At 44.4% G+C, this 26,679-nt stretch overlaps 1 protein-coding gene across 6 annotated transcripts in view; it reads left to right on the forward strand.

Moving 5' to 3' along the window:
* TTLL5 (tubulin tyrosine ligase like 5) overlaps nt 1-26,679 on the forward strand; it is a 170,208-nt gene that overhangs the window by 89,283 nt on the left and 54,246 nt on the right. For all 6 annotated transcript variants that reach the window (XR_002104025.1, XR_002104024.1, XM_019551869.1 and 3 more), the window contains one exon: nt 6,543-6,694. Coding sequence is in view for 4 of the 6 variants with exons in the window: in XM_019551869.1 (XP_019407414.1) it covers nt 6,543-6,694 (152 nt within the window). In the remaining 2 variants the exon portion in view is untranslated. The remainder of the gene's footprint in view (nt 1-6,542; nt 6,695-26,679) is intronic.

A 26,679-nucleotide genomic window follows, 5' to 3' on the forward strand; every position in this document is an offset into this window, starting at 1 on the left:
TATACCGGTGCACGCCCCATGCTCCCCAGTCCAGGGGGCAGCCAAGTGTTGCTGGAGCAGGAAGGGAATGAAATGGCTGGGGGTGGGCAGGGCTGTTCAGTCCTGCTGAGGCTCCACCTGGTTCCTACTGCCCCTCTTTCTTGTCAGCTTTGATGGGGTTTCAGGGCATATTATTATTTATTTTCAAAAATTGTTAGGAGCCCCTGCAGGCTGGATAGAATGGCCTGGCAGGCTGGATTTTGCTCCCCCCCCTTCCCCCCCCATTCTACACACACTTGTTTGCAGTATTTTTTATCAATAAAGTTTTGATAAATGCCCTCTGCCCCTTGAGATAACATTATATTAGTGGTCTATTGAGAAGGTTTTTTGGAGGAAAGGGTGGTGTTCCGACAGGTCAGTACAGGGAAGTCATTCCATTCACGAGAGGCTGTGTGAAGCTTTTTGTTTGAATAGCTGACAGATGGGCAGACTAGGGTAACACTGTTGGTGGAACCATATATGACTAGAATGGACTAGTTCTGGTGATGGCCCTATCCTGAACTCCAGCCTTTTGCTGTTCCAGTCTTGTCCCTTTGTTCTGGGGAAAGAGGTGTCTTTCAGATGTGCTGGCTCTGCACAGAAAAATTTGGAGTCATCCCATCTGCAGCTGCAGAACCCTTGAAGAAATTCTCTTCTATTTACCTTCATTCACCTCCCACTGCAATGTCATGGCTTACTCATCTTTAACCACTATCCACTGGCAAAAGGTAGCAGGATCAAGTGCTCTGTCTTTTCTGTGGTGCTAAAGTCTTAGCTTTTATGGCAGACCTAGAAGAAGTCTTCATTAGGTGTGAAATTTTATAGCTACTTATTTTGCTAGTGGAATATTTCTATATTTAAATGCAAGGAGTTCTGTAGGTTATTTTGGAAGAAGCCTTTTCTACAGTTCTGGTCTAAGTCAGTGGTTCTCAACCTTTTGGCACCAGGGACTGGCCTGTGGGCCGGGGCTTAAGCCCTGCCGGTCTAGGTCAGTGGTTCTCAACCTTTTTAGACTCAAGGTACCTGTCAGAAAATGCCAGCTCCTAGTTTTCACTTATTTTTTACTATAGAAAAATAATAGAGCAAACTTTCTGTTGCAAGAAACACAAAGATCACAACGGGTTAGAATGTTTTTAATGCTACAGATTCCTATTTGAAATCTCTGGGTTCATCTTGTAAATCATGTTTTTGTACCTAACAGTGCTAACATTGTGTGGCACACCTTGTCATCCTTAAAAGGATCTCAAGGCACCCTAGGGTGCTGCAACACCCTGATTGAGAATTGCTGGTCTAGGTACTGTAAAATTGCCCTCTCACTGTCCCCTAACTTCCAAGTAAAGGCTTACCTGTTGCTAAAAAATTTCCCTCCATCTGAAGCTGTGTGAGCAGTTTCATCAGGCAGGTGAGAGGATTAGTAATGATTGTCACCACTGGGAAAAATCAGAGCCAAGCTTCTGATCACAGATATTGTGTTGCAGGGTGCCCCAGGAATTCACCAAAACAAAGTCCTGACAGGTTAATTATAGCAGCTGAAAGCTATCAGAGCATGGATCAGTAATAAGCAGTCACACCTAACCGGGTGGGCTGGCTGCAAATATGCCCTACACTTTCTATGGTGTTCTCAATCTCTCCCTCTCTAAATTTGTTGCGTGTATTTAATCCTGCTGTAATTTAAACACCTGTCTAGCTGGAATGTGTGAAATCTGCTATTTGCTCACCTGTTTTGTCTGGAAAGGCAGCTTTAAAATAAACAAAGATAGGCTATCAGAGGGGGAACTGTACCAAAGTAGCTTGCGAAGGGTGATGGGGTGATACAACTATAACTAAATGCACCCTGATATTGGTGTGTTGAGGAAAGAGTTGAATAGATGTCCTCTCAACACCAGTCTTCTCTAAGAGAGTTGTGATCCCTGCTACTAGCTAGTTAAGATTTGCATACATCCTATTGCAGTTATCACCATGGCCCACTTGTTCTGGCCTGATCTACCTGTTGTCTTGTGTCTTTTTTGGGTTGTATGGTTATTGGGGGGGCAGGTTTCATCAACTATTAAATATGTGTACAGCACCTAATACAGAGGCCAATATAGTTTGAGGCTTTTAACTGCTACCACAATATACATATTTACTATTAACATAGTACTACAAAAGGCCTTAGTACCACCTTCTGGAGCATCAAAATAACACTTCGGTCAGTGTTATAGGACAGTAGTTGGCAGTGTTTTTGTGCAGAGTGCCAAAAACACAACCTTGACTTGTAAGATGTTCCAGGGGTGGATGTTGGGGGAGCTGTGAATGGCCCGATACTTGTGACAGCGCAGCCACAGCCCCTTCACTGAAGTATGAGTACCAAACAAAATGCCTTTGTGTACCACACTCTGGCATGCATGACAGGGGTTGACTTCCCTTGTTATAGAACTACTAGTGAATTGCCCATCAAGAATGATTGGGGAGGGGGGCGGGGGGGATGGAGTGTTTCCACCCACCACCCGCGCCGCTGCCGCCTTCCAGGAATGGGAGGAGGGGGGAGGGGAGCTTGCCCTACTGTCACCTCCTCCACTCCCCTCTGCCAGCGGTGCTGGCCTCTCCTTCTCTACTCTGTCCTTGCCGTCATGGTGGTGCTCTGCACTCTGGTTGTTTTACTAACCGGCCAGAGTCCTCTAGGAGTGCTACAGACAGACAGACAAATGGACTAAGCCCTTTATTATATAAGAATCGATGGCAGTAGTCGCATATAATAGAACGCTGTGGGATGCAGTGGAAGTATTCTGATAGTCAAAGTACTCTTGAAGACAAAGTTGATGACCTGACACAATGTGCCAGTGCCATTGAATTGATTAATAAAAATTTGTCATGCTGCAGGTGCATGAATGAATAAGTAAAAGACAAGCAGTAGATGAGTATAAGTTAATAAGACACTATAACAATCACCTAACTGATAAACAAAGTTAACTAAGTAGCCATAACTATGGTAAAAGCGTAGCAGTGGCTTAACAGTGCTTATGAATACAAGTGTAGTATTTGAGATGAGCATGAATTCCACATGAATTATTGGCACAGCACCCTTACACACATTAAAAAATGCAACAGCAGCCCTAGGTTAATTTATAGAGACGGGACCAATATTTGAAACAAACAGCAGGCTTTAAAACCTTTTTAATTCAAGTTCCATAGAGAATTATCATGTTACAAAACAATATCCATTTTGAATTGGTTAGAAAGAAAATTGTCTGTGGTGCCAAAAAGGTGTTCTTTTAAGTTTTGTTTCTTTGGGTGGAGCTATCACAGTGAGAAAATTCCTTCTCACTTTACTTTTGTTTCATAAGCCAAAAGTAGTATCTTAAAGGGTGTTCTTCCAGGCAGAAACTTTCGTACCAATGTCACCCAGCTTCTCATTGTAAGACCTTCCCTTTTTTATTGCTTATAACAAGCTCATTCAGTGGTTCCTAACTTTTTTAGACTCAAGGCACCCCTTACAAGATTTGTAGCACCCTTCACAAAATCCTAGCTCTTAGTTTTCACCCGTTTTTGACTGACAAAATATACTAGAGCAGAGAACTCAGACTGCAGCAGGACAGAATATTTTTAACACTATATATTCTTATTTGAAACCTCTGGGTTTATCCTGTGAAACATGTTTGCATACTTGAGTGCTAACCTTGTGTGGCACCCTTGCAAGGATCTCGAGGCACCCTGGTTGAGAACCAGTGGTCTAATTTTTATAATTTGGGCTGAATTTCCCTGCTGGATGTTTTGTCAGCAGGGACTATTTATGGAAAATGTTAGCCAAAACAGTTCAGGTACTTCCAAGCAGGGGGCTAGATAAAAATACATTTTTGGTACAACTGTTTGAGAAGCTATAACTCCTTTCTTGTATTTGACAGGAGTGACTTGAAATTTGATGAATTGGGTAGATTTTGTGTCTGGGATGCGTCTTCTATCATCCCTGTGAAAATCTAGTCTCTGTCTAGAGACCTGCTGGAGCCTACCAGCTAAATTCCTTTGAAAGAATTCCTTAAATCCCATCCCTCCACACTAAGGATGCTCTAGTTTGGGCTGAAAAGAGCTTTTCCTGCAGTTGTAACTCTGTACCATAGCAGACAGAAGGATCCCTGTTTTCAGTGTTCGCAAGGAGCCATTCCAACCCTTGCCTAAGCTGAGGCGGTACGGCAAAGGAAGCTGCTTGACTTGAATTCAGACTCATGCATCAGATAGAGGGAGTTAATTGGTCAAAGAAGGAATAGTGGGCAATGGGAAAACTGATGTTGGGAGGGGAGACTGAACCAGCGACGCAGAAAAAGTGTGTTTGGAGGGAGACATATCTGATAGGGATCTGAGATGTAGTAGATGATCTGGAACTTAATGGGAAAAGAAACTGGGACAAGGAGCCTGGGGAGGGAGACTGATGCTGAGCTCCACTGGGGGTAGAAAGAATGGGCAACTGGAGATTAGAGCGATTAGAAGTAGAGGAAGACAGATTGGTGCATATAAAGACAGATAACAATTGTAGCAATATCAGAGGATACCAGTATAATTTAGGATGCAGTTGTTACATTTGAATGATTCTGTAGCAGTACAGATGTGGCAGAACCACTGCAGCCGTAGCCCTGTTTCATTCTCAGGCTGTCTTGTTTCTTGCATTCCCAGTGAGCCACTCCAACCCCTGCACTAGACTGAGGCAGCATGGCAAAGCTGCCTGACTTGAATATGGGGGTAGGGAGCTGTATTTCCCAAACAGTAGCTCTCTCTCCCTTTTTGAAGTGCATAAAAATGCATTTTTCCATAGCCGGGCTGAGGAGGAATCAAAGGACTGTCTAAAGTAGAGTGGCTGAGTGGAAGAATAAACTAGGACTGAAACTAGGATTAACAGGGCAAGAGACTGAGTGGAGACTGGGATTGACTAGGTGAGAAGAACAGCACTTGGACAGGAGTTGAGGAGGAAGAGAGAACTGTGAGAGGAAGAGACAGGAGAAATCGAGCATGGGGGAGATAGGTGTAAGAGTCTGTGCCCACTAATAAGCACTCCCCTACACAGCCTTTGATGGAAGCCAGGATTCCTGAATTTCACCCAGTGCATCAGGGTGACCCAGAATTTGGCCCAGGGATGACATGTATGCTTGCTTTCAGCTACTCCATTTGCTCAAATAGCAGAGGTCAGCTTAGCAGATATAAAGATTGCAACCCTGCTGACAAACCTTTTGTGTATCAATATGATGTCACATAATGGCATTCAAATAGATTTTTTGTTCTTGTTTTAATTTAGGAAATTGCATGAAAGCAAATAAAAATAACATAGTTAAAGTTGCAAAGTCAAGTACTCAGATGTTAGAAATGCACAATGAATGATCTCTTGTGAAACATTTTGTTTAAGTGATTTGGCTATCATCATATAGGAGCTCTGTGGCAGAGATAGCTATGAGATTGCCTCTTCCCTTCCCTCAGTTCCTTGATTCATTCACTGCATACCCTTCAGCTGCTACAAAAAATGAGGCAGGGATCCTATAGATAACAGCCTCCTTCAGTATATAACCCTGTTTCATCACCAGAGCAGATGAGTTCTGTGCTCTGAATGAGACGTGTGTCATGAAAAAAAAACATTGTGTGATCAGGTAATTGCAGATTGTATTATAATGCATGCCCAGAAGGCAGATGAATTAGTTCCACAAACAGCTTTAATTTTGGCAGTTCCTGAATTGTGAGTGCTTTGTTGTGCAACCTGAGTAACGTTCTTTTAACAGAGCTTTTTACATAATTAAATATTATGGCAGTCAGTACAATTGATCTATTGTGCTGGGTACTCTTCAGACATGCTAACAGACAGGAATTATTCAAATGGTTTGCTTTCTTACGAAGAAAAGTGGCACAAAAATGGTGATGGGAGAAGGATGCAATTGAATGCATTTTTATATTTTAAAATATACATGCAATTTTATTATAATTTTGCTAGAGCAAAGGCAGTCCCCATCCACACCCCCAATCCCAACAACAGTCATTACTTGATTCATCTTCTTACATGGATGAACAGCTTTGTAAAGATGTGGTGGCAAACGTCTCTCATTTACAATACAATTTGGTTGGATCTATATAGAAGATGCCCATGATGATGGGTCATTTATATATATGCATATATAGAGACAGCTTGCTCAGTGACCCAGATTATTGTAAATGGGCAGAGAGAGGCTGGTATGGTCATTTGCACTATGCTAGAGGGAAGTGGTGGGGTAATGTCTGGCTATTGTTACTGCTGAAAACAGATTAGGTTTTTCATGGTTCCATTGTTCTTTTGCCTCTAGGGTTTTTTTGCCCTTTTGCCATTGCCCACTCCACTAGATACTGCCAGTACAACTTTAGTCCCATTCAGGACCTCCTTTCTCCAGAGAAGAAAGGAAAATTTCTCCAGAAGTCGTCTTTTCGTTATAAGACTCTGTGCTAGTGGGTGGTCCCTTTAGCTGTATGTTATTCAGAACCACCTGTTGCTGCTCCCTTGTCTTTGTTGTTTCTGATCTCTTTTTTTTGTTTGTTTTTAGTTAACAAACCTGAACCTGGCAAGTGCAGCCATAAGCAAAGGGAACACAGCCTCCCCTCCCAGTCACCACTCAGCACTTAGCACTAGCGGGTCCTTATGGGCTGTTCAGTCGGACACTCGCATAGTGGACAGCAGGCCCTTCTCAGCAGTCAGGTAAGTTAAGCTGCTTGTCCTTCACTTGTTGATGGAGAAGATTGTGCAGCACGGCATCCAGGAGCTTCTTCACAGACTTGCTGGCTTCTTGCTCTGGAGTACTTTTCAATGTGTAAGGTAACGGTTCCCAGCATTTCACCAGCACCACTACCAGAAACAGCCTATGAAAAAGGACCCAAATCCCAAGGTTTGAAAGAAGTTTGGGTGCAGTAAGGGAAGGGCTGGAAAACTGGAAATAGTGATGGTAACTCTTTAGACAATGTCCATCTGGGCTCTTGACCTCCTTTGGATCTGGAAATCTGGGAAGACTGGGTTTTCTCTGGTGCTGCAATACGTGTGCCAGGTATAATTTATTATTTGGCAGAAAGGAATCTCTGATAGGTCCTGAGCTTGTTTTTTCCTTGAACGTAAAACTTAGAGAATTTGAAGACAAAAGAAAAGCAGCAGGGAACCCCTTTCTTAGAAGCTTCCACTTGAATATGTCCCCTTTTTATCCTCGTTTTTCTAAGCAAAATACAACACAGAAATTTGCGTTAGTGGTTATCATGCTCTTAACGGAGGACTATGTATGATTCTGTAATGAGGATGACTGTATGAGGCTTGAAAGTGGTAAGGTAAGACCCAGGGCTTCTGAATGGGGCTTTCATTGGAGTTAGTGGCTAGGAGCTAAGTGGGTATGCTGTAGTCTACTAGACTGAGTGCAGGACAAGGATCCAGTTACTTTTGAGTCCCAGTCTTTTTTCCTGACATCAACAATCCTGCACCCCTTCATGGAAAGTTGCTTCTCTGCCTCCTGTAGAATAGGAATAATGGGTGTGACCCACTCAAATGCTTGAGCTCTGTGTCTAAAAAAGCTCTGTACAAGTCCAATTAATGTTTTATCACTATGGCCTGATGACTGCTAGAAGAGGGAGGCAAATATAAGAGGTGTTCTGTGGGGAAAGATTATGACCCGAGTAGTTCTTTTTCATCAGTCTGTCTTCCCTATCTGTAGAAGAGGAATGTGAGAAATAAATTCCTGGCCTTTGCCTGTCCCAGTACACTGTTTGCCTGTGGGGGTTAGTGTGATTGAGAGGCAGCGATTCCGCTCTTGGAGCATGGCCAGGGGAGTTATTACCTAATCCAAATAAAGAGCTTATCCAACAGGTGTACAGCCTATGAGAGCAGCAGAGGACAGGCAGCCCTAGTGCTTCTATTTCCTCCTCTACACTACCTGTACCAGTGGGGATGAGCTGCAGGCTTAGCAGGGAAAGCAGGAACTCCTTAAAGGACTCTTTCTTTGTATTGCTGTAGGTCTTACAATTTTGGCATCACTCTAAAGTAATTTCATTGTTAAAGGCTGCACATGCGATACCTGGTCTGCACTCCTCCACTGTCTTAATGCCCTGAACAACATTTTACACTGGCACATCAAGTAGCCCCAGAATTGTTGCCTCATCTACCATTATTGGTTAGTTTAACCTGTAGACCTATTTAATTGTGTACAAAACCCTGTCTTGCCAGTGTTAGTGTAAGATTCAGTCATGGTACATTCAGTGGAGCACTTAAGTCTCAGGCACTGAAAGAACACCCTTTGGAGACCTGCACATCAAGTGCTTACAGTGCCTGAGAGTGTTTGTAATGCCTTTTACTTCCAAAGCAAGAAATCAAAAAGGGAGATCTTAAGAAGCACTTGATTGAGCATGCCTTGTTTACCTGACTGTCAATATCAAAGGGCCAGAACAACAGGAGCCAAGGCACATCTCCAAAGTAGAAGTTTTGGAAACTGCTGAATGACTCTGAGTTGAGAATTATGAAGTACTGGTATCTACTTCTCTAGAGAGACGGACATCAGAACTCTCTCTCTCTCTCTCTCTCTCTCTCTCTCTCAAGAAGAATTCCAGAAAGATATGGTGTACTACAGGGATGCTAAATTCATTTGTGTTAGCAGGCTGGATCTGGATTGTGAGGCGTCTTGCAGGTTGGTCAGCTTGTCTTTGGACCTGTGGGGCTTCTGGCTGCAGCTGGCACAGCCGCTGTGCTGATGTATCCAACAGCTAGGGAGTTAAGAATACTGCTGCTCAGCCGCTGTTACTGACTGCTGCCAATTTTAGTCATCAGCTGCAATTGAAAGTACTAAATTCACTAGCAGCATTCACACCTTGGGTGCTGGCAGCACTGACACAATGGTTCTGGCAACTGCAGCAACAGGGGGTTGAGCATTGGTGAGGTTAACTCTTTTGCTGCTGACAGCTGTGGGCAGAAGCCCTGTGGGCTGGATGACCCATTGCCGTAGGTGAGATACAGCCTGTAGGCTGTGTGTTTGATACCCTGATGTACTGCAGTTGACCCTTTTGGTTCAGAGTCATAGCTGACTGATGTCACATCTCCGTAGTTACTCTGTTAGATACTGGAAGTATTTTTGAAAAAAAGTGTCTTCCTAATCTGTTTCCACAGGACATTGGGTCTCAGCTGTGGAACTCATTGAGAATATCTTGTCAGTGGGCCTTTTGTTTTGGGCAGGTAGTAATATCTGGCCTTTGCTGACACACAGAAGTCCATCTGCTGCTCCAACTCGAGCATCACCATATTAAGGCTCAACACTACAGTTTTCTAGTGGTTTCTTAGGTAAAATTGAAGCCCTTCCAGTGTTACAGTGTTTCAAAGATCTGTTTCTCTTGGAAGGCCTGGGACTTCGCTGGGCTTCATACTGCTGGGCTTTTCTCCTCTTTAGTTCCCACTTTTGCAAAGGTGGTTTACCAGTATGTTCTCTTGAAAAGAAGCTTGATTTCCTGTAACCAAAGGGCAAACAGGTTCTTAAGTTACATTAAGAGACAAGTAGAGACTAATACTGAAAATATTATAATGCCACTATGAATCAGTGTTCTGTCCTTACTTGGAAATCTTTGGTCACTTTTTAAAAAGAAAAGAAAACAGAAAGAGAAGATACTAGTATAGGCACACACAAAAGACTATTTTGTATCTGTTTTAAGAAGACCCAAATGGACCTTTTTCACAAAGAATAATAACTGTAACTGAAACAACAAACACAAAACTATTAAAAGGAATCTTTCATGAAGTACACAATTAACCCTGTGAAACTTGCTGCCACTCACTAAAGCCAAGGGATTAGTAGGATTGAGAAATGGAGTATAAATTCTTTCTGTGGCTACATTTTATTGTAGAATTTTCTTTTAGGCATCTGGGTTGTTGGGACAATTTATTATTTGAAAAGGATTCTGGGGCAATCAAAGATTCAGGGCTTGGGCCCTGTAGGGTCTTTGTGAGCCTTGATTAAAGGCAGAAACTTCTACAGCTATTGAGTGTTTTAACATTTATAGGGGATTCTTTGAATTTGTCTGTAGTAGCTGCCTCCCTTTCTCATTTTTTTTTTCCCTACAGATTATATGGGCAGTCTTTCTGGCAAGCATTCACCAGTGGAACAACTTGTGTCTTTTTCTTTATACCTTCCTTGGTTTGTGAACTTTTATGAAGCAAAATAATGCTGAGATGTATCATTTGGAGGAGTAGGGCAGGCAAGAACCTCTGAGTTCAAGTTTAAGAGGTGTTTCTTTTCCACTGGATTAATGGGCTGTGTACACCTTTTCCTTTCTTTCCATGGATACTTTGAGTCCTGGGGAGGAAGAAAATTCCCTGGGAGAGGCTAACATAGCCTTGTTCTGAACTTGGTTCATCAGCTGTGTTCTGAACTAGGTTCATCATCATTCCTGGTGATATCTCAAGAACCTGCTGTTTTATTCTTTTTGTGTGATCATGTCATGTTCTCCACTTAGTTCCCAAATCACTTCAGCCAGGTGCCTATCCAGTTTTCTCTTGGAGTTTGCAAAGTACATCTGAATGGTTGTCCTGGGATTGTATCATTGAATCAATGGCTGAAAGGGGGCAGTGCATTTGGCTGCTCACTAAACCCTGATTGGAAGGGCAATGTGTGCCTGCCACTGTCGGGACATCGTGTTTTCCAGGACAAACACGGGTACAACTTGCAGCAAGACAAATGCAACATCTGTTTCTGTCCTGAAGGCAAGGCTGCTAGTGAACTCTGTCTCGGCATTAGGCAGCACTTTCTGTCTGCTAGCGATATCCTGACATCAGTGGGAGCCAACCTTTTTTGTCAGTCATCCCAAGATTGGCTCCACATTCTCTCCACTCCCATTGTTTTTTGCTACCTGATCAGCTTGCTTTGCTTTCCATGCCCTACTCTGTATTCCTGCCCAATCTGCTGCTCTGCTTCCTGCTGTCTGCCCTGTGTTGCTTCCCTGATTTGCTGCTTTATTTTCTGCTCCCTCTCATATCTGCTATAGAGTTGCCTGTCCCCTCCCTGGTCTGCTGCATGCCCCACATGTAGCACACATGCCACAGATTAGCCACTCTTGCCCTTATACAATCCCCTTCCTTCCCCTTCTTGTTCCCTTGCTAGATATCTTACTCGAGGAGGCCTAGTTGCACTTTATGTATCTGCCAGTAGCATACTGTATTGCCTTCACACCCAGGGTGGGCAAGGAAGAGTCTTTAGCATAAGGTCATGCTGATGCACATTATTCTTCTGGTGGCCTGCGTGATTATTACTAGCTAAGAAACAACTGAGAGAGACCCCAACTTCATTCATGTCCCTTTATCTTGCTGCCTGCATGGTCAGCACTGTTAGGAAGAGTTGCATAGAAGAGTCCCTGTCAGGCAGAGCAAAATAGCTGCTTATATAAAGACTGGTACATGAGGAATCCAAAGCCCTTGGGCTTTGATTCTACTGCAAGTCTCTCTCATGGAGACTTGAGTTAACTGAGGTTTTTTTTTTATCAACTTGCATTGTATTGACCTCCCTATCTCCCTAGTGAGGCAGCACAGAGTTCCAGAGGGGAATTAAAGGTGGGACACAATTACTGTTTGTTACAAGGCTTTCATCCATTTCCTCTTGGCAGCATCTTGACACTTCAGTCCAAGGCTTTGGCATGGGAAGAAGCATTTGCTTCTGAAAGTCCCAGGGGGCATACTGTCTGGGTAGTGCTAAGCTCTGGAAACAGAACAAGCTGCAAGTTAGTGCATGCTCCTCCTCCATCTCCTACCACTTGGCATATACTATCTCCCCTACCACCACAGGTGTCCTCTCACCTTAACTTATCCCTTCAGGAAAGTCAATGATGACAGCTGTAGGAGTGAATCGGGTCAGTCAGACTTGAAGCTTACATGACTGGCCTTGCGTTGTTTGCATATTGAATGGCTCATGCCAGAGAAGCTTGTGATGGCAGGTCCAATTATTCCCCAGTCTTCTCTAAAATCACCCTGAGCCTCAGTATCATAGGTTGGCACAATCTTGAAGGAACCCTGCTTCCCACAGCTAGGCCTTGGCTCTGTCTGGAGCCTCTGGGAGAGGAAAGGCGGAAAGCTCGTGACTTGCCCAGACAGTCTGAGGCCTGGCCCTGCAGCCTCGGCTCCCCAGACACTGTTGAGTCGGACTTGGCTGGCAGCCTCTGCGCTGTTACTTTTCCGAGGTAGTAAGTGAGATTAATCGCAGGACCCTTTCCAGAGGCAAAGGGGTTTAGGCTGAGTGTTGTGAGAATTTAGGAGCCAGTGCCGGGTTTGTGAGCTGGAAATGAAAGCTGGGGCCTCACAGCAGGGGCAGCACAGGGCACAAGCCGACTTGTGCAAATGTGGCCTTTGCATTCAGTTTCTTCTGGCCATTTTTGTAGGACTGTTTCTTGAGGGCCTTTCTGATAGGCTCTAGCTGAATTCAGGGGTTCTTACTATGTTAACTCTTTCTCTACTTGGGCCTGGGCAAGTTTGGTCTGCTTTTGTCATCTAGTTGTAGGTAACTGGAGCAGCTTCTTTTAGTACTGGATCCTCATCCCTCTGTTCCCTTCAGAATAGGTGGTCTCACTTCCATTTGTTCCAATGCCTACTCCATCTTGGTGGTAACTAAGAGGACAGAAGAAAGTGAAAGATGAAGATTTGTCATCTTTCCCACAGTCTGTTTGTACCGATGAAGAGCCTGGGTTAGCTTATTTCAGCTACCTCCAGAAATGGTCAGCATTTCAGAGGCAAGTGCAAGGAATTTGTCCATAGGGAGAAGCTTCTCCAGTATTCTCCACTAGTTGTTTTTGCTTGGAAGCAGGATGAGTTATTTTTACAAGAACTTAATAGGGTTGGTGCTATTATTTATTTAAATATCCAGCTTTGGGGTTGTTTGTTTGTTTTAATCCTGTTGTGATTTTTGACCTTAATTGTATGATGTAGCAATGAGTTACAAGGCGTAATTAACCTTTGGATGAAAGTTTCCTTTTATACTTTTAAATCTGTTGCCCTTCAGTTTGATTGATGATCTATGTCTCTTTCTTTGTATATTAAGTAATACAGTAAATTAACAACATTTGATTTTATCTTCTGTACACCATTCATTTAGTCTATCTCTATCATGTCCATTCTTATTTGTCTCCTCTAAACTAAACAGACCCAGCCTTTTCAGTCGTTATATGGGAATCTTTCCAGGTCACTAACAATTGTCTGGCTTTATTTCTTTGTAGAGGTGACCAGGACTGAATGCAGTGCTCCAAAAGACAGCATAACCCTGATTTCTAGCATTCCATTGTTTATACATTCTAACATCTTGCTGAGGTGATTTCTTTTCTGTTTTTTTTTTTTACCATTGCTGAATACAGAAAAAAAGTTTTCATAGATACCCAAGTCTTTTCCCTTGATGTTTCCAGTCAAGCATATATGCAGGTCATGCCAACACAGTTATGTTCTTTTTTTTTTTTTCCCTTGCTTCTCCAATCATCTCTCCTTTCCCTGACTCTCGGCTGCCACCCCTGGTTTCTGTGGCTGAAATCACCTTTGCTGGTTTTTGTTCCTTAATGCCTAACTTGATAAAGGAGTGTTTAGTTCACACAGAAATTTAGTTCACAAAAGTTTAGGGCTGGAAGGAGTGCAGTAGTTGCCTTACGGATCACTAACTTCTGATCCTGAGTTTTCTCCCAGTACCCTGTGAGCCTACCCACAGTGGCTGTGGATCCCCACTCTTTCCTTATGGCTAAACCTTTCATTCAGTAGAAAATGTCCAATGTGGAGTTCATAGGGTTAACATCCCTGGTTCCCATCTCAGTAGTGCTGTTGTGGGGGAAACCTAGTTTTTCTCTTAATGCTTTCTAGGCAGGAGAGGAAATTAGCAATCTGGTGCTTAGTGAGTTAATGTCCAGAACAGCCTCTTTTCCCCTAGGTGTGTGTGGAAAGGGTTACAAGGAAGCCTGAGCCTTGGCTGTTTCTTTGAGCAGTTTGGAAAGGACGGGCCTCAGACAGTTTGGCAAGAACCTGGGGCTCTGTTTTTTCCAGCCCAGCCCTTCCTTCTGCACGGAGCTGTCAGGGAATCCCACGAATGTCTGGTTTCTCCCCCTTCGTATGTGAGGTTTTTTGTTTTGTTTTGTTTTTTTAAAGCAGTATTTTTATCCATCCTTGGCTCTTCCCCCCCTTAGGGACCTGGAATTTTTGTCTGTTGCTCAACCTAGCAGGTAGTGAGGTGGGAGTGAAAGCTGTGCTGTCATGCCATGTTTTGGAATAGGCTTATAGTTGTGCGAATGAGAGAGGGCACTGGGAAGTTTCCCAGAGGATAGTCCTTTCTGGCATCACTTTCAGGGCAGGTCCACCTGGCCCAAGAACTAAGAGATTGAGCAGGTCCATCTAACTGTGCCATTCCTGCAGGTCACAGTAAGGCACTCAAATTTTAGAGCTGCATCCTCTGCACCCTCCCCAGTAGACCCACACTGGAGTCCTGCTTTGTAAAACTGGAGACCAAACAGTGACTCAAGCCTGCAAGAGAGGGCAGGTCAGCTACTTTCCTTTCATTTGCCTCAGGCTCCCCAAAACTGTCTGGTTGCTGAACTTGTTGTGAACATGTTGGAAACTTCCAAGGCTTCACTGTGTCCTGTCTCCTCAAAAATAGGAGGTGTCACCTGAGGGAAAAGAACAGCTGTCTCAGTACTAGGAAGCAAGAAAGGAGTTCAGCTGCTAGCAAAATACAGAGGTGTGAGCAGCTCTGCTGAAGTTGCTGGTGTTATACAATGGCAGCCTGGTAAAAGAGGGATTGAGACATGGTTATATGTTTTCCAGGGCATGTTGTGCAGCTGGAGGTTCCATGTGGGATGGGGCATTATAAGGCAGCCCTCAGAGGACAGTCCCCATATTCCTGTCTTTGGAGTCATCTGACAAAGGGTCCAGAAGTGTGGCAGAACTGAGGAGAGAGATCTCATCCATAGTGACAGAGCAAGAGTATCAAAGCAGAAGGTAGTGCCAGGGGCCTCAATGTCCTTTGGCTTAAGGGAATCCCTCCTTCCTATCAGGCTTTTCCTCTGGGCTACCTCCTCTTGGATACTGAAGTTTCCACAGCAGCCTGACCACTAAGCTAGTGTATGCTCACATTTTCCATCCAGCCCAGGGTCATGCTTTGGCTTGGCTTTTCTTGGGACAAGCACAGCACTTGGGGTTTAGTGTTTTATCTTGTGATTATAAACAAGAGACTCCTGCCGAAAGCTGGAGTTGTAAAAAGAAGACCCTTCCTCACCCATGGAAACCTTAATTAACCCTCCCTGTGAGTGTCCTGCAGAGCCCTGCACTGCAGAATCAGGCTTTGTTGTTTAATTTGCCCAAGTGTTTTCTATCTAGGGGAGTTTTGCAGTTGACACTTGTGAGTTGTATGTTGCTGGCAACATGACAGCTTGTTATTCCCCAGGGCTTCTCTTTGCTGCAGGTATCAATCGGTGGCTGTTTGTGAGCCATACAAGGCTCCAGCACTGAACAAAAATCTCTTTTAAAAAGGGAGGGGAAAAGAGTATTAAAAAAAGCCAAAGTGTTTCAGCTTCTCTATACATGTGGTGACAGTTTCACCTGAAGATCCTGTCCAAAAGCCTCTCAGCCCAAACTGGTGAAGTAACGTGGAAGAGATGGGAGGACACAGCCATGCTCAGCCCATACGAGTAATAATTATCTTTTTTTTTTTTTTTTTTTTTTTTTTTTTTTTTTTTTTTAGGGAGTATTGAACATTAGGGTTTTGGGGAGGGAAGTTCAGTGGCAACATCTGATGTCTCCACAATTCTATACAGTAAACAACAAGCAGATTTAGGTCAAATATCAGGAAAAATATGTGAAGTTCAGCCTCCCTTACAGATTCAGGATTTGCTGTTCTTGAGCCATCCCAGACAGATGCCTGTTCAGCCCCTTCTTGAAAACTTGAGATAAAGGAGATGCCCTGGTTTCTCCAGGTAGCATGTTCCATTGTCCTAATGCTCTTAGTTGGATCAAATCTCAGGAAAAAATCTTCCTCAATCCTCTTTGCTGTAGAACACCTTGCCTCTTGTCTTACCCTCTGTGACAGGGAAGAACAGTGTTTCCCCATCTTTATAGCAGCCTTTCAAACATTTGAGAGCTGCTATCATGTTGTTTTCTCTGCACCCCGTTTCCTCCCTTGACCCCTTCTCCCCTCTCCCCAGCTCCCATTTTCAGGAAAATCGATCATAATATAGTTTATCTGCTATTAACAGCTCCAAGTTGGGTACAGCAGTTCAACATTTCAGAGGAGCTAGCCATGACCTTAGCAACTGGTTAGTCCAAGTTTCCTGTTGTAGGATTGCAGGTTGGCTTCTCTACTGATCTAAAATCACTGATTGTATGGGTAGGGTCTTCTTGATTGCTTTTGGCTTTGACAACTCTTAAGAAGTTCAGATAATCTTTCTGAACAGTTTAAAGAGTTCAGGAAAGATCTATGAATTAAAGTGGAAGAGCATTTTATTGAGGTTATCTTGGAAGAGTAATGCTCTATTGTTATTCACAAAACCTTTAATTTTGGATTATTTGGATACATTTTAAGCAGTTTGGATTGTCCTGTACTGTCAAAGTCTATTTGGCAGTAATTTCAGAACAAAAAGCTGAACTACTTTGTTCTCCCATTCATGTCTTTGCTTATCCTGTTTTGAAAAGATTTTTGCTGAAAGGTCCAAGTCCTTTTTCCACTTGTGTATGGAACTCCATCTTTCTGCCCGTAATGCTAGATTAGATGTTTAAATATGAAAAGAACCCTTTAGAGTATTGCAATGAGGGGAGTAACTATATATTCAGAACTTTTGATTATAAAGGAGAGAGTATAAGACAATTTTAGATTTAGTGAGACCACCTCAGGTTATCAGAATTTATCAAATTGTGTGTATAAACATATTGTAAACTTTTGTTTATCTCAGTAAATGGAGGTCTCAGAATAGAATTCAGCAGTCTTGCATTTCAGAAGAATAAAGATTTTATTGTGGAGAAATAAAAGGCTGTTATCTGGAGTTTGTTGGATTTATTTACATGTGTTCTGAGCTATCCTTTGCATCCTTCACTGGACAAGTTTTACATTATTCTGTGCAATCTTTAGCTTCATAAATTTATCTTAGAGTTGCTCCACTTGATCCCATGGAACACCAGGTTGTTTGCATCTCATTCTCTGCATCCTGTCAGCCTTGAGGCATGAGGCTGTTTTGAGTCTTGCGATCATATGGTACGCATTGCACGTGTGATAAACTAGGAAGTGCCTGCCTTAATGAATTGTTGCTGACCCATTTCTCACCTTTGAGCTATAATCCTACCTGTTGTCTTGTATTGTTAATATTCAGTTGATGAATTTTTAGGAAATCACAAGCATGATAATCAGGGATCCTGATTTTCTCTGTTTAAAAATTGCAAATTCTCTGACAACCCCCCAAATACGTGATTAAAATGAAATTCCACTGTGTGTGTGTGTGTGTGTGTGTGTGTGTGTGAATTGAACACAATGTTTTATTGATATATTTATAACTTTAAAGCAAATTGAAAGCCTACCAGTGCCTCAATCACTATAATAAAATAAATTCTAAATACCTATGAATTTTGGTTTTTGATTTTGGGGGGTTTTTTTATCATGCAAAATCAGAGCTCCCCCTGCCCCTTTTGCTCACCAGGACACAGGTCCAGGCCCCTCACTCCCAAGCCATGGCCCCCTGCCTCCCCCAGCCCAGCACTGGGGACCCCAGCTGCCTGGGCTATGGGGCCAGGGGCCCAGGTCCTCAGCCCCCTGCCCTCTACAGCAATGCCCAAGCCCTGGTTGCTGCCCATGGGAGGCAGAGACTGCAATGGCGAAGCAGTGTGGAGCCAAGCTCCCTCTCCCCAGTGGGAGGCATGGCTGGAGTGGAGTGCAAGGGAGGGGGCGGCCAGGGCAGGCTGCCTGCTGCTGGCTTGGGCTTTCTCCCTCTACGGTCTCCACAGCCCAGTCCAGCAGCAATGGGGGGGTACAACTCCGCACCACCATCCCATTGCTCCTGGGCAGGCGGGGGGTGCCTTGACAAGGCGGTGTGGGGCTTGCAGTAACAAGGAGCTTCTCCCCCCACCCCGCTCTTCCCTCTGTGCCAAGTCTTGCCCACTGGGCTACATAGAGGATAGCAGGGGAGGGAACGCAAACCTGCAGTGGGTAGACTGCTCCTACTCCGTGCACAGATCTGGGGGACGCATCCCCCCCCAGGAGTACGTGCAGTGGAAGGGAGCCAGTCTCTGCCCCCCCAGTGAGCCACCTGCTGCCCTATCCCACTTGTCACCTGGGCCCTGTGGCTGCATACTCCAGCCCTGAGCTCCAAGCCCTATGTACTGCTTGGCTGGGCAGCAGTCCCAGTCCCCCTCTCCCTGTGGCAGCCTCAAACCCCACTCCCCCTGTCAGACTCATCTGCAGGAGCTGCTCTCCAGGTGGCCTGGCAGCTGTGTGTGCGTAGGTGTGCACATGCACATTGTACCCCTTGCCTGACCATCCTCCTCCCCCTCCCCCCAGCCTCTTGTGGGCTTGAACTCTGCCAGCTAGAGAGAGCTCTTTGCAGAAGTAGACAATCCGCATGTTTGTTAAAATGAGAAATCTACATTTTTCTCAGTTAAAAGGGAAAAATCCACATTTTTTTTGTGGAAATGGAAAACTCAGATCCCTAAGTATCATCATGTTTTTTCCCTTTTAGCAAATTGGACTGTGTTCATCTCAGGCCACCTGCAGGGCATGTTCTAGTTTCACCATCTCCACTCTTTCTCATTAGACACTGCTCAGATGATCCCAGTCACCAGTGAATGTATCAATCCTAACCTTGGATAGAAGTCTGGTAATGGAATTTAGCAAGCTGGCTGATTTGGAGGTCAGTGTAAATATGCTGGTATGTCAAGGCAAACACTTGACACACTGTGCTACAGTTCTCTGCTGATGTAGGAAATCTGCATCTATGTCAGAAAGAAGCTCTTGGAGAGACATGACATACCAAATGAATGATTTTTTGCAGGTGTCTGCAATGTTTTAGCATCCCCAACAGCAATTTTGGTGTGTCTATGCACAGCACAGCACTTCTTCTTGGGCTTCCTGATTCATGTATTCCATGGTGCCCATCTCTGTTTCTGAATGCAGGAGATTCTAGATAACTAACTACTTTCCATTATAGGCTGTAGGATACAATTCTACATTCCCCCTGGGAATGGGGATCAGTCACCTGAATAAGGCTTTCGTGTCCAAAACTAGGTTCCAGCAAGCAGGGTGGATTTGATTTAAATCATGATTTCAATCACAATTTAAATCACTGGTTGGGAAGCCTTGATTTAATCATTGTTTTCTACAAAAAGTACATTCTTGTTGTTTGATATCTATTCATTTAACTTCTTGAAACCAGTTTTCAAGAGAGGTAAGGACTTGATTCTGTGTACACAAATTTAGAGAGACAATAAGGTTGGGTAGGTAATCAGGTCTGTTATCTCTCCTGTCCATATACTGTTGTTAGCAAGGATGTTATCTCTGGAGAGACAAATCTACAGTTTGAGAATTGAAATAAAGCATCACAGAGATGCTTAATGAGATCATCTAGACTGAGCCCTGAGTCTAGTTGGGTAGAGTGTCTTTTCTTTTGTCTTTACTAATCTATAGAGGAGCCTCTGGGAACCCCATAAGGTTGGGTCCTTAATATAGTCCATGGCCTGTTGTGACCTAGTTATAAAACTTTTCTAGAAAGGTTACATGAATATATTATCTCATAGTATATAATTAGATGTTATAATACAACAAAAAATACACTCAAATTTAAAAAATCTGGTTTAAATAAAAATCCATTTTTTTTAATTTAATAGATTTCATAGACATTGGGGCTGGAAGGGGCCTCATAAAATCATTGGGTCCAGCCCCCTGCCCAAGGGGTAGGAAGTCAGCTAGGGTCAAAGGATCTGAGCAAACTAAATGTCCAAATGTTTCTTGAAAGTGTCCAGAGTAGGTGCTAACACCACCTCTTGTGGGAGTCTGTTCCAGGCATTGGGGAGCTCAGATAGTAAAGAATTTTTTCTTATGTCCAGCCTAAAATAGTCTTGCAGGAGTTTGTGACCATTGGACCTTGTCATTCCCTGGGGTGCTCCAGTGAACGGGTGTTTCCCTTAGATCCTGATGCCACAGCCCTGTACTTAACAGGCTGCCACCAGGTCACCCCTGAGCCTACGCTTCTCCAGGATGAAGAGTCTCATAGCTCTCAGCCTGTCTTCATAAGGCCTGTTCTCTTGCCCTCTGAGCATGTGCGTGGCTCTCCTCTGGACTCTTTCAAGCTTCTCCACGTCCTTCTTAAATTGTGGAGCACAGAATTGCATGCAGTACTCCAGTTATGGCGTCACCAAAGCCAAGTACATTGGGAGGATGACATCCTGGGTCTTGCTCCAGATGCATTGTTCGATGCAAGCTAGAGTTTTGTTTGCTTTGCCAGCTGCGGTATCGCATTGGTGGCTCGTGTTCCTCTTGTTGTCAGTCATGACCCCCAAGTCTCTTTGTCATTGTGCTAGCAAGTGTAGCATTGCCGAGCCTGTAAGTGTGATGCAGGTTTTTATTTCCGAGGTGGAACACATTGCATTTCTCCGTATTGAATTTCATCCAGTTTTTATCCGTCTACCTTGCAAGCCTGTTGAGGTCGGCTTGGATCATTATCCTATCCTCAAGTGTGGAGACTCTTCCTCAAATTTTGGTGTCATCAGTGAACTTGTCCAGTCTGCTTTTGACACCAGTGTCCAGATCGTTAATGAAGACATTAAAGAGTACAGGTCCAAGAACAGAACCTTGGGGGACACCACTAGATGCCGAGTGCCATGCTGATTCAGTTCTGTCAACTACCCCTCTCTGGGTCCAACCTCAGAGCCAGTTCTCCAGCCATCAGACTGTGGAGTAGTCAAGGCTGCAGTTTCCCAATTTTTCCATGAGGACATCATGGGACACCAGGTCATAGGCTTTTTTTAAAGTCCAAATAAATTATATCAACTTCTTCCTTTTGTCCAAGTGATATGTTACCTGGTCATAGAAGAAAATGATATTGATCAAGCAAGACCTACCTACAACAGACCTGTACTGGCTGTCCCTCAGAATGTTGCTTTTTGTTAAATTATCAAAGAAAGCATTCTTGACTGGCTTTTTCCAAAATCTTCCCGGGGATTGAGGTCAAACTGATTGGCCTGTAGCTTTCCAGGTCTTCCCTCCCTTTCTTGAAGATGGGCACCATATTGGCCCTCTTCCAGTCTTCAGGTACTTTGCCTGGGCACCTCGAATTCTCAAATATCCTCACCAGTGGCTGCGCTATGTCTGCCAGTTCCTTTAGGACTCTGGGGTGCAACATATCTGGACCAGCTGATTTATGGGAATCCAGCTTCTCAAGATGCTTCCTCACAAGATCCACGCCAATGATGAGCATATATTCATCTTCACCCTGTCGTCCTGCATCATGTTAGGCAGGGTGGTCCCTTTTGGGCTGGTGAAAAATCAATGCAAAGTAATCATTAAGCAGATTGGCTTTTTCCTAGGTGTCGGTAGTCAACTGCCCTAGCTGGTTTAGCAGGGGTCCAGTCTTGCCCTTGTTTTTCCTTTGACTCCCCACATCTGAAGAAGGACTTTTTATTGTCCTTGATTTGTGTAGCCAGATGGAGTTCAGTTGCTGCCTTGGCTTTTCTAGTTTGTTCCCTGCAGGTGTGTACCAGTGCAGTATACTCCTTAGTGGTGCTTCTTGTCCTCCATCCATTATATGCCTCTCTTTTTAAATGTCACCCATTTTCCCTTCCATTCTTAGGTCACTGACTAGATTGCCCGCTTTGGTCAGTACCCAGTTCAGCAGCCTCTTGTTGGCCCGTAAACTTCTTGGGACAGGTAGAGCTCATTGGCACATGTAAGGAAGCTTTGAGACCATTTGGATTTGGTGGAGTGCTCATCTATGAGATGTCTGTGTAGTTGAAGTCTCCCATGACGACCATGCACTGAGAGCGTGCAGCCTTGGCCAGTTCCCTGGTGAATTCTTGGTCAAGCACTTGTTCCTGGTTTGGAGGTGTGTAGTAGATTTCTAACGTTGTATCCCCTTCACTATGTTCCCCACATAGTCTAACCCAAAGGGTCTTTAGTTGTCCTCTTTGGGTGCCGGTCTCAGCTTGTAGGGATATGTAGCTCTCCTTCACATTTAAAAAATCATTCAATTTTTTTTATCTATTGTGCCAGCAAGAAATGCTACATTTATTTCTGAGATTCCAAGCTATAATTCCAGCTGCTTTACAGCCATTAAAATGTATAGAATCAATAAAATTGGAAACCTAACTCAGTCTCTGCTGTTGCCACTATCTTTGGCTGAGCTCAGGCCCAGGAGTTTTGGGCCAGCCTAGGAGCAGGTAGGGTCAGTCCTTAGTTCCTCATTTTTATCAAATCTTAGGGGAAAAGATGGGTATAGCAGTATGGAACTGGGATGATGGATGAATTGGGGCAACTGCAACACCAGCTGCTGCCCACTTTGGGCAAGATCATTGTGAATAATTTATTGCCAGTTTTGTTAGATCTGAATTAAAGCTTTGCCTCCTAGGAGTTGTGAATTGAACCAAATATCTCCTATCCTCATTTCCTGGCTAATGGTTATATTTGGAGTCAAAATTGTACAAGTGAGTTCAAGTTTGAGGTGCCTAACCAGATTTTATACCTCTGTTGACTAGTTACAGATGGGTCCAATCAGAAAGGGGCACTTTATCAGGATATCCCTGCACAAGTGAGACTGGGAAACTCTCTCTTGAGTGCATAGCTCTTTGCTTTGCTATACTAGGTACTTAACGAAGGCTCTCCATCCCCTAGTTTTGCCTCCCTCCATAGTGACAGACTTCCTTTGTTTGTCAGTCAGCAGTTTTCAGGAGGATGCTGCTCTCAGCCCAATTTATGTTGGCATACCTGGGCTTTTTGCATCCGTTTTGTAGAAAAATAATTCCTAAACCTGCAAGACTACGTTACTGTCATCCTTCAAAGGGTCATCTTGATCAGGAGAGAGGGGGACAGCTGAGGAATTTGAGGCTCTCCCACAATTTTCCAATCCATCACCTGCTTCAGAAAGGGCTGTAGGGCTGCCAAACATGCTGAAGTGGTTAAGTGTATCAGCTCCCAGGGAAGCTGAGGGGGAGGAGTGGCTCCTGCCTGATGGGTTTTCAAAGGGAGCTTAGTCTTTGAAGTTTTGTTTTAGCAGCTGCCAGGTACAGTCCCCTCATGCAGTGCTTCTGCCCCTAGCCTTCACGTGTTGCATTCTTCACTGCGCACATTAATGTGGGGGAGGGCAATAAATAAAGGGAAATTAATTAACTAAGTGTTGTAGGTACTACAACAGGCATATTCTTTTAGTTTTGCACCCTTTGGGTCAGGGCACCTCATACCACACGTCTGTGGAATACCTTGCACATACTTGGCTCTACAAAGGTTAACAGACTTTTGCTCTCCAGTTTTCTTTGCTGTTCTTACTACTTTTGACCTTGGTCTCTCCCTGCTTTGCCTCCTTCCCCAAACTAATACTTTGCACACTTCTGTGACTGCCTGAGGATGACAAAGAGACTCACAGCTATAAAACCTCATAACCCCTTCTGAGGGTTGAAGCTTGGGTGGAGGGTAGTCAGGTTCAGTATCTCCAGCCTACAGAACAAGCAAGTAAGATGCAGAGAAGTGGAGTGACTTGCTCAAGGCCCAACATGCAGCCTGTGTCAGATCAGAGAATAGAAACCAGGAAATCCAACTGTTTTCTGCTTTGGTCACTGGACATGTTCAGTTCAATAGATGTACTTCCTCTCTCTTTCCCAACTCTCTTCTCAGCAAGAAATGGAGCGTCTTCAAGGACTTACTCTACGTATTACCAACATGCCTCAGTTTTTCACTGAGCCCAGTCCTTGCTTGATCTGGTTTTAGTTTTTCCTCGGTTGACTTGCTGAAAATAGAGTAGTGTCATGTTCTGTTTTGCAAAGGGAAGAGGCAGATGAAACTCCAGTAGGAAGAGGAGGGCTTGCAGAGTAGCATTGGGAGAGGAGTTTTGTAGATTAGTTCCTGTATAGGTATAAAATAAGTAGAGGTGCACCGATACATAGGTCCGATATCAGATCAGGACAGATGTAAAGAAAATTGATTGCATCAGAAATTGGCCTGATGTGGCAGATAATTTGGCCGATAAATGCCCATGCATGCTTGCAGCCACAGCACAACGTGCAGGCAGCAAGGAGCACAGCCTGGCAGCTTGGAGAGCTACATGCAGCTGGTAAGTCTGTTGTGGTGGAAGGGGGAGGGAAGGGGTATGGCGGGGTGGGGCAGATCAACACCCCCTGTGGTGAGGGAGGGAGTAGGGCTGGGGCAGGGGCTGTCCAGCTAGGGCGGAGCCAGGCACAGGACGGAGCTGTGGCTCATCAGGGCTGGGGGGAAGCAGCTTCCGCTGCTGCGTGCACCCCGGGAGGGCACGGGGGTGGGTGGCCCCCAGACCTGTGCGGGGGGTGGTGGTTGGGGCTGGGGCCACGCTGGGCTCTTCCTGAGGGAGGGGTGGTGGTTTGGACCGGGACTGCACTCAGGGCTGTCCCAGTCCAGCCCCTGCCAGGAAGAGCCCGGCACTGTCCTTGGCCCCAGCCCACAGCTGCAGCCTGCCTTGATCTGCACCCCCTCCCCCAGCTTTCTCCCTCCTCTCCTTCCACTACAACAGACTTGGCAGCTGCACACAGCTGGTATCAGAAATCAGATTGGTACTGACCAATATGCCTCCTTAAAAAGTGGCTATCAGTGTCTGTCCCCAAAATCTCTATTGATGCACCCCTAAAAATAAGAATGATAGGCAGGCCTTCATGTGTCATTAACTAAGAGAATCTCCTCTAGCAAGAAGCTGGTACTATGAAGTATTATTTTCTCAGGGCAAAAAGCAGAGTTGAGACTCCTGACCTGCTTCACAGAAAGAGTCTGCTTTGTTTGTGAGGTTTTAAAAAAGAATATAACTGGTCCACTCCTTTGTTGCCGTTTTATGGCCCAGTCCAGACAAGTCAGCATCAGAAATAGAGGGGACAGGTTCAAGGAAAGTACCAACAGATGCATCAAAGAGGTTTGTTTGTTTGTTTGTTTGTTTGTTTATTTTTAAGTCTCCAGTTTTGGTTGAAGAGAAATGTTTTCTCTTCTAGCACTAATGGTTGACAGTAGGAAGCCAGAACGGTGTAGTTATAGTTCAAAACCAATTCCATTCTATATCTGTTTTTTGACTGTACATCCATAATTTCACAAAAAAGTAACTAGTCTGCCAGCAAATGGTCCCGCAGGCTCTTTGGGCAGGCTTGCATTTCTCTGGAAAATTATTTTCTTCAGATATGGTGTCTCCTAACTCCAGGGTGAGATGGGGAGAGAGAGAGAGCTTAGAAGGAGCTATAATGATTTGAAAAAGTTTACTTGATACTACTTTTTCCTTCTCTTCTTGCTCATAAACGTTTTCATTTGGAGATTGGGTTCCTCTAGACAAAATGACTTCCACTAGTTCTGGGGAAGTTGGTGGCTGGTTGGATCTAGTTGAGGAAAGGGGGGTGCACAGTTCCATGTGGATATTATAACAGTCATATGAACTCAGAGATGATTACCATCCTTAAAGCAACCAGTATGACCTCTCTAACCTTGTGTAGGGACTAGAAAGTGCATGTATGATTCACGCATCATATGCCTGTGATCGTCTATTAACATAACGTGCATGATTAGATGGTCACAACCTTATCAGGGGCATTTGGACCTGAAGCAGAATGTATGTATGGATTGCACAGCCACTGAGCAAATCTGAAGCAGATGCAATATCAGCTTGTCCTACCCCATCTAAAATCCTAGTGGGGGCTGTGGCACTTAGGTTGATGGGAGTACTTCTGCTCACTTGTAGCCAGTTACTTTCCTGTAGGTGCAGACTTAAGTGGGGTGTAGACTCTGTCCTCTCTCTGCCCACGTCTGTTTTGAACCCATGTAGTAGTCTACCATATATTTTCTTTTGGAGTACTGTGGGGTTTGCCAGTGTAGCCCAGCAGTTACTTCTCACTGGCAGCCTGGAAGTGGGACAGGGGCTTCAGTCGTTCTCTTCGTTCCCGTAAGGGATCTTGCCGACATTGCAAGGACAGCAGGACTTTGCCGACAGCAAGGAGTGCAGTGCTCTGGGAAAGCCTACGCAGGAGGAAATTTAATGGAAAATATTAAGGAGAAAAAAATGTGTTTGATGGACTTTTAATATAAAAAGGAAAAAAAGAAAAGGGGGAGGGGGAGATTTATTCACTGTAATAGGAACCAAATGTTGGCTGGGATGGCAGCTGCACTCTCACTCTTAGCCTGTAAACTGTGAGCGGCTTTTCAAAGAAGGCATTACAGGGCACAAAGCAAGCTTGCTAACTCTGTTTTAACCCTTTTGTCTCACGAGAGACATAGAGGGACTGTGTCTGTGTGCAGGTATCAGCTCAGAAGAGCTTAATTTCTGGCTTGTAGTCACCAACATGTTCTAAACAGAGATGTCCTTCCCGAGTGTTACACTCCCCACCTGCAAATGTTGCTGCTACCCTCCACCCCTTGCGATGTAAAATTAGCATGGAAAAAGCTCTAATAAGTATAACAGACTGGCTGGGATCCAGCAAGGCTTTTCTAGACCTGTCTTCTATATATTTGTAAACTTAATGGAGGAGTGGGAAGG

The sequence above is a fragment of the Crocodylus porosus genome, unplaced genomic scaffold (assembly GCF_001723895.1).
Source record: "Crocodylus porosus isolate Cpor-Errol unplaced genomic scaffold, CroPor_comp1, whole genome shotgun sequence".
In the NCBI taxonomy this organism is placed as follows: domain Eukaryota; kingdom Metazoa; phylum Chordata; order Crocodylia; family Crocodylidae; genus Crocodylus; species Crocodylus porosus.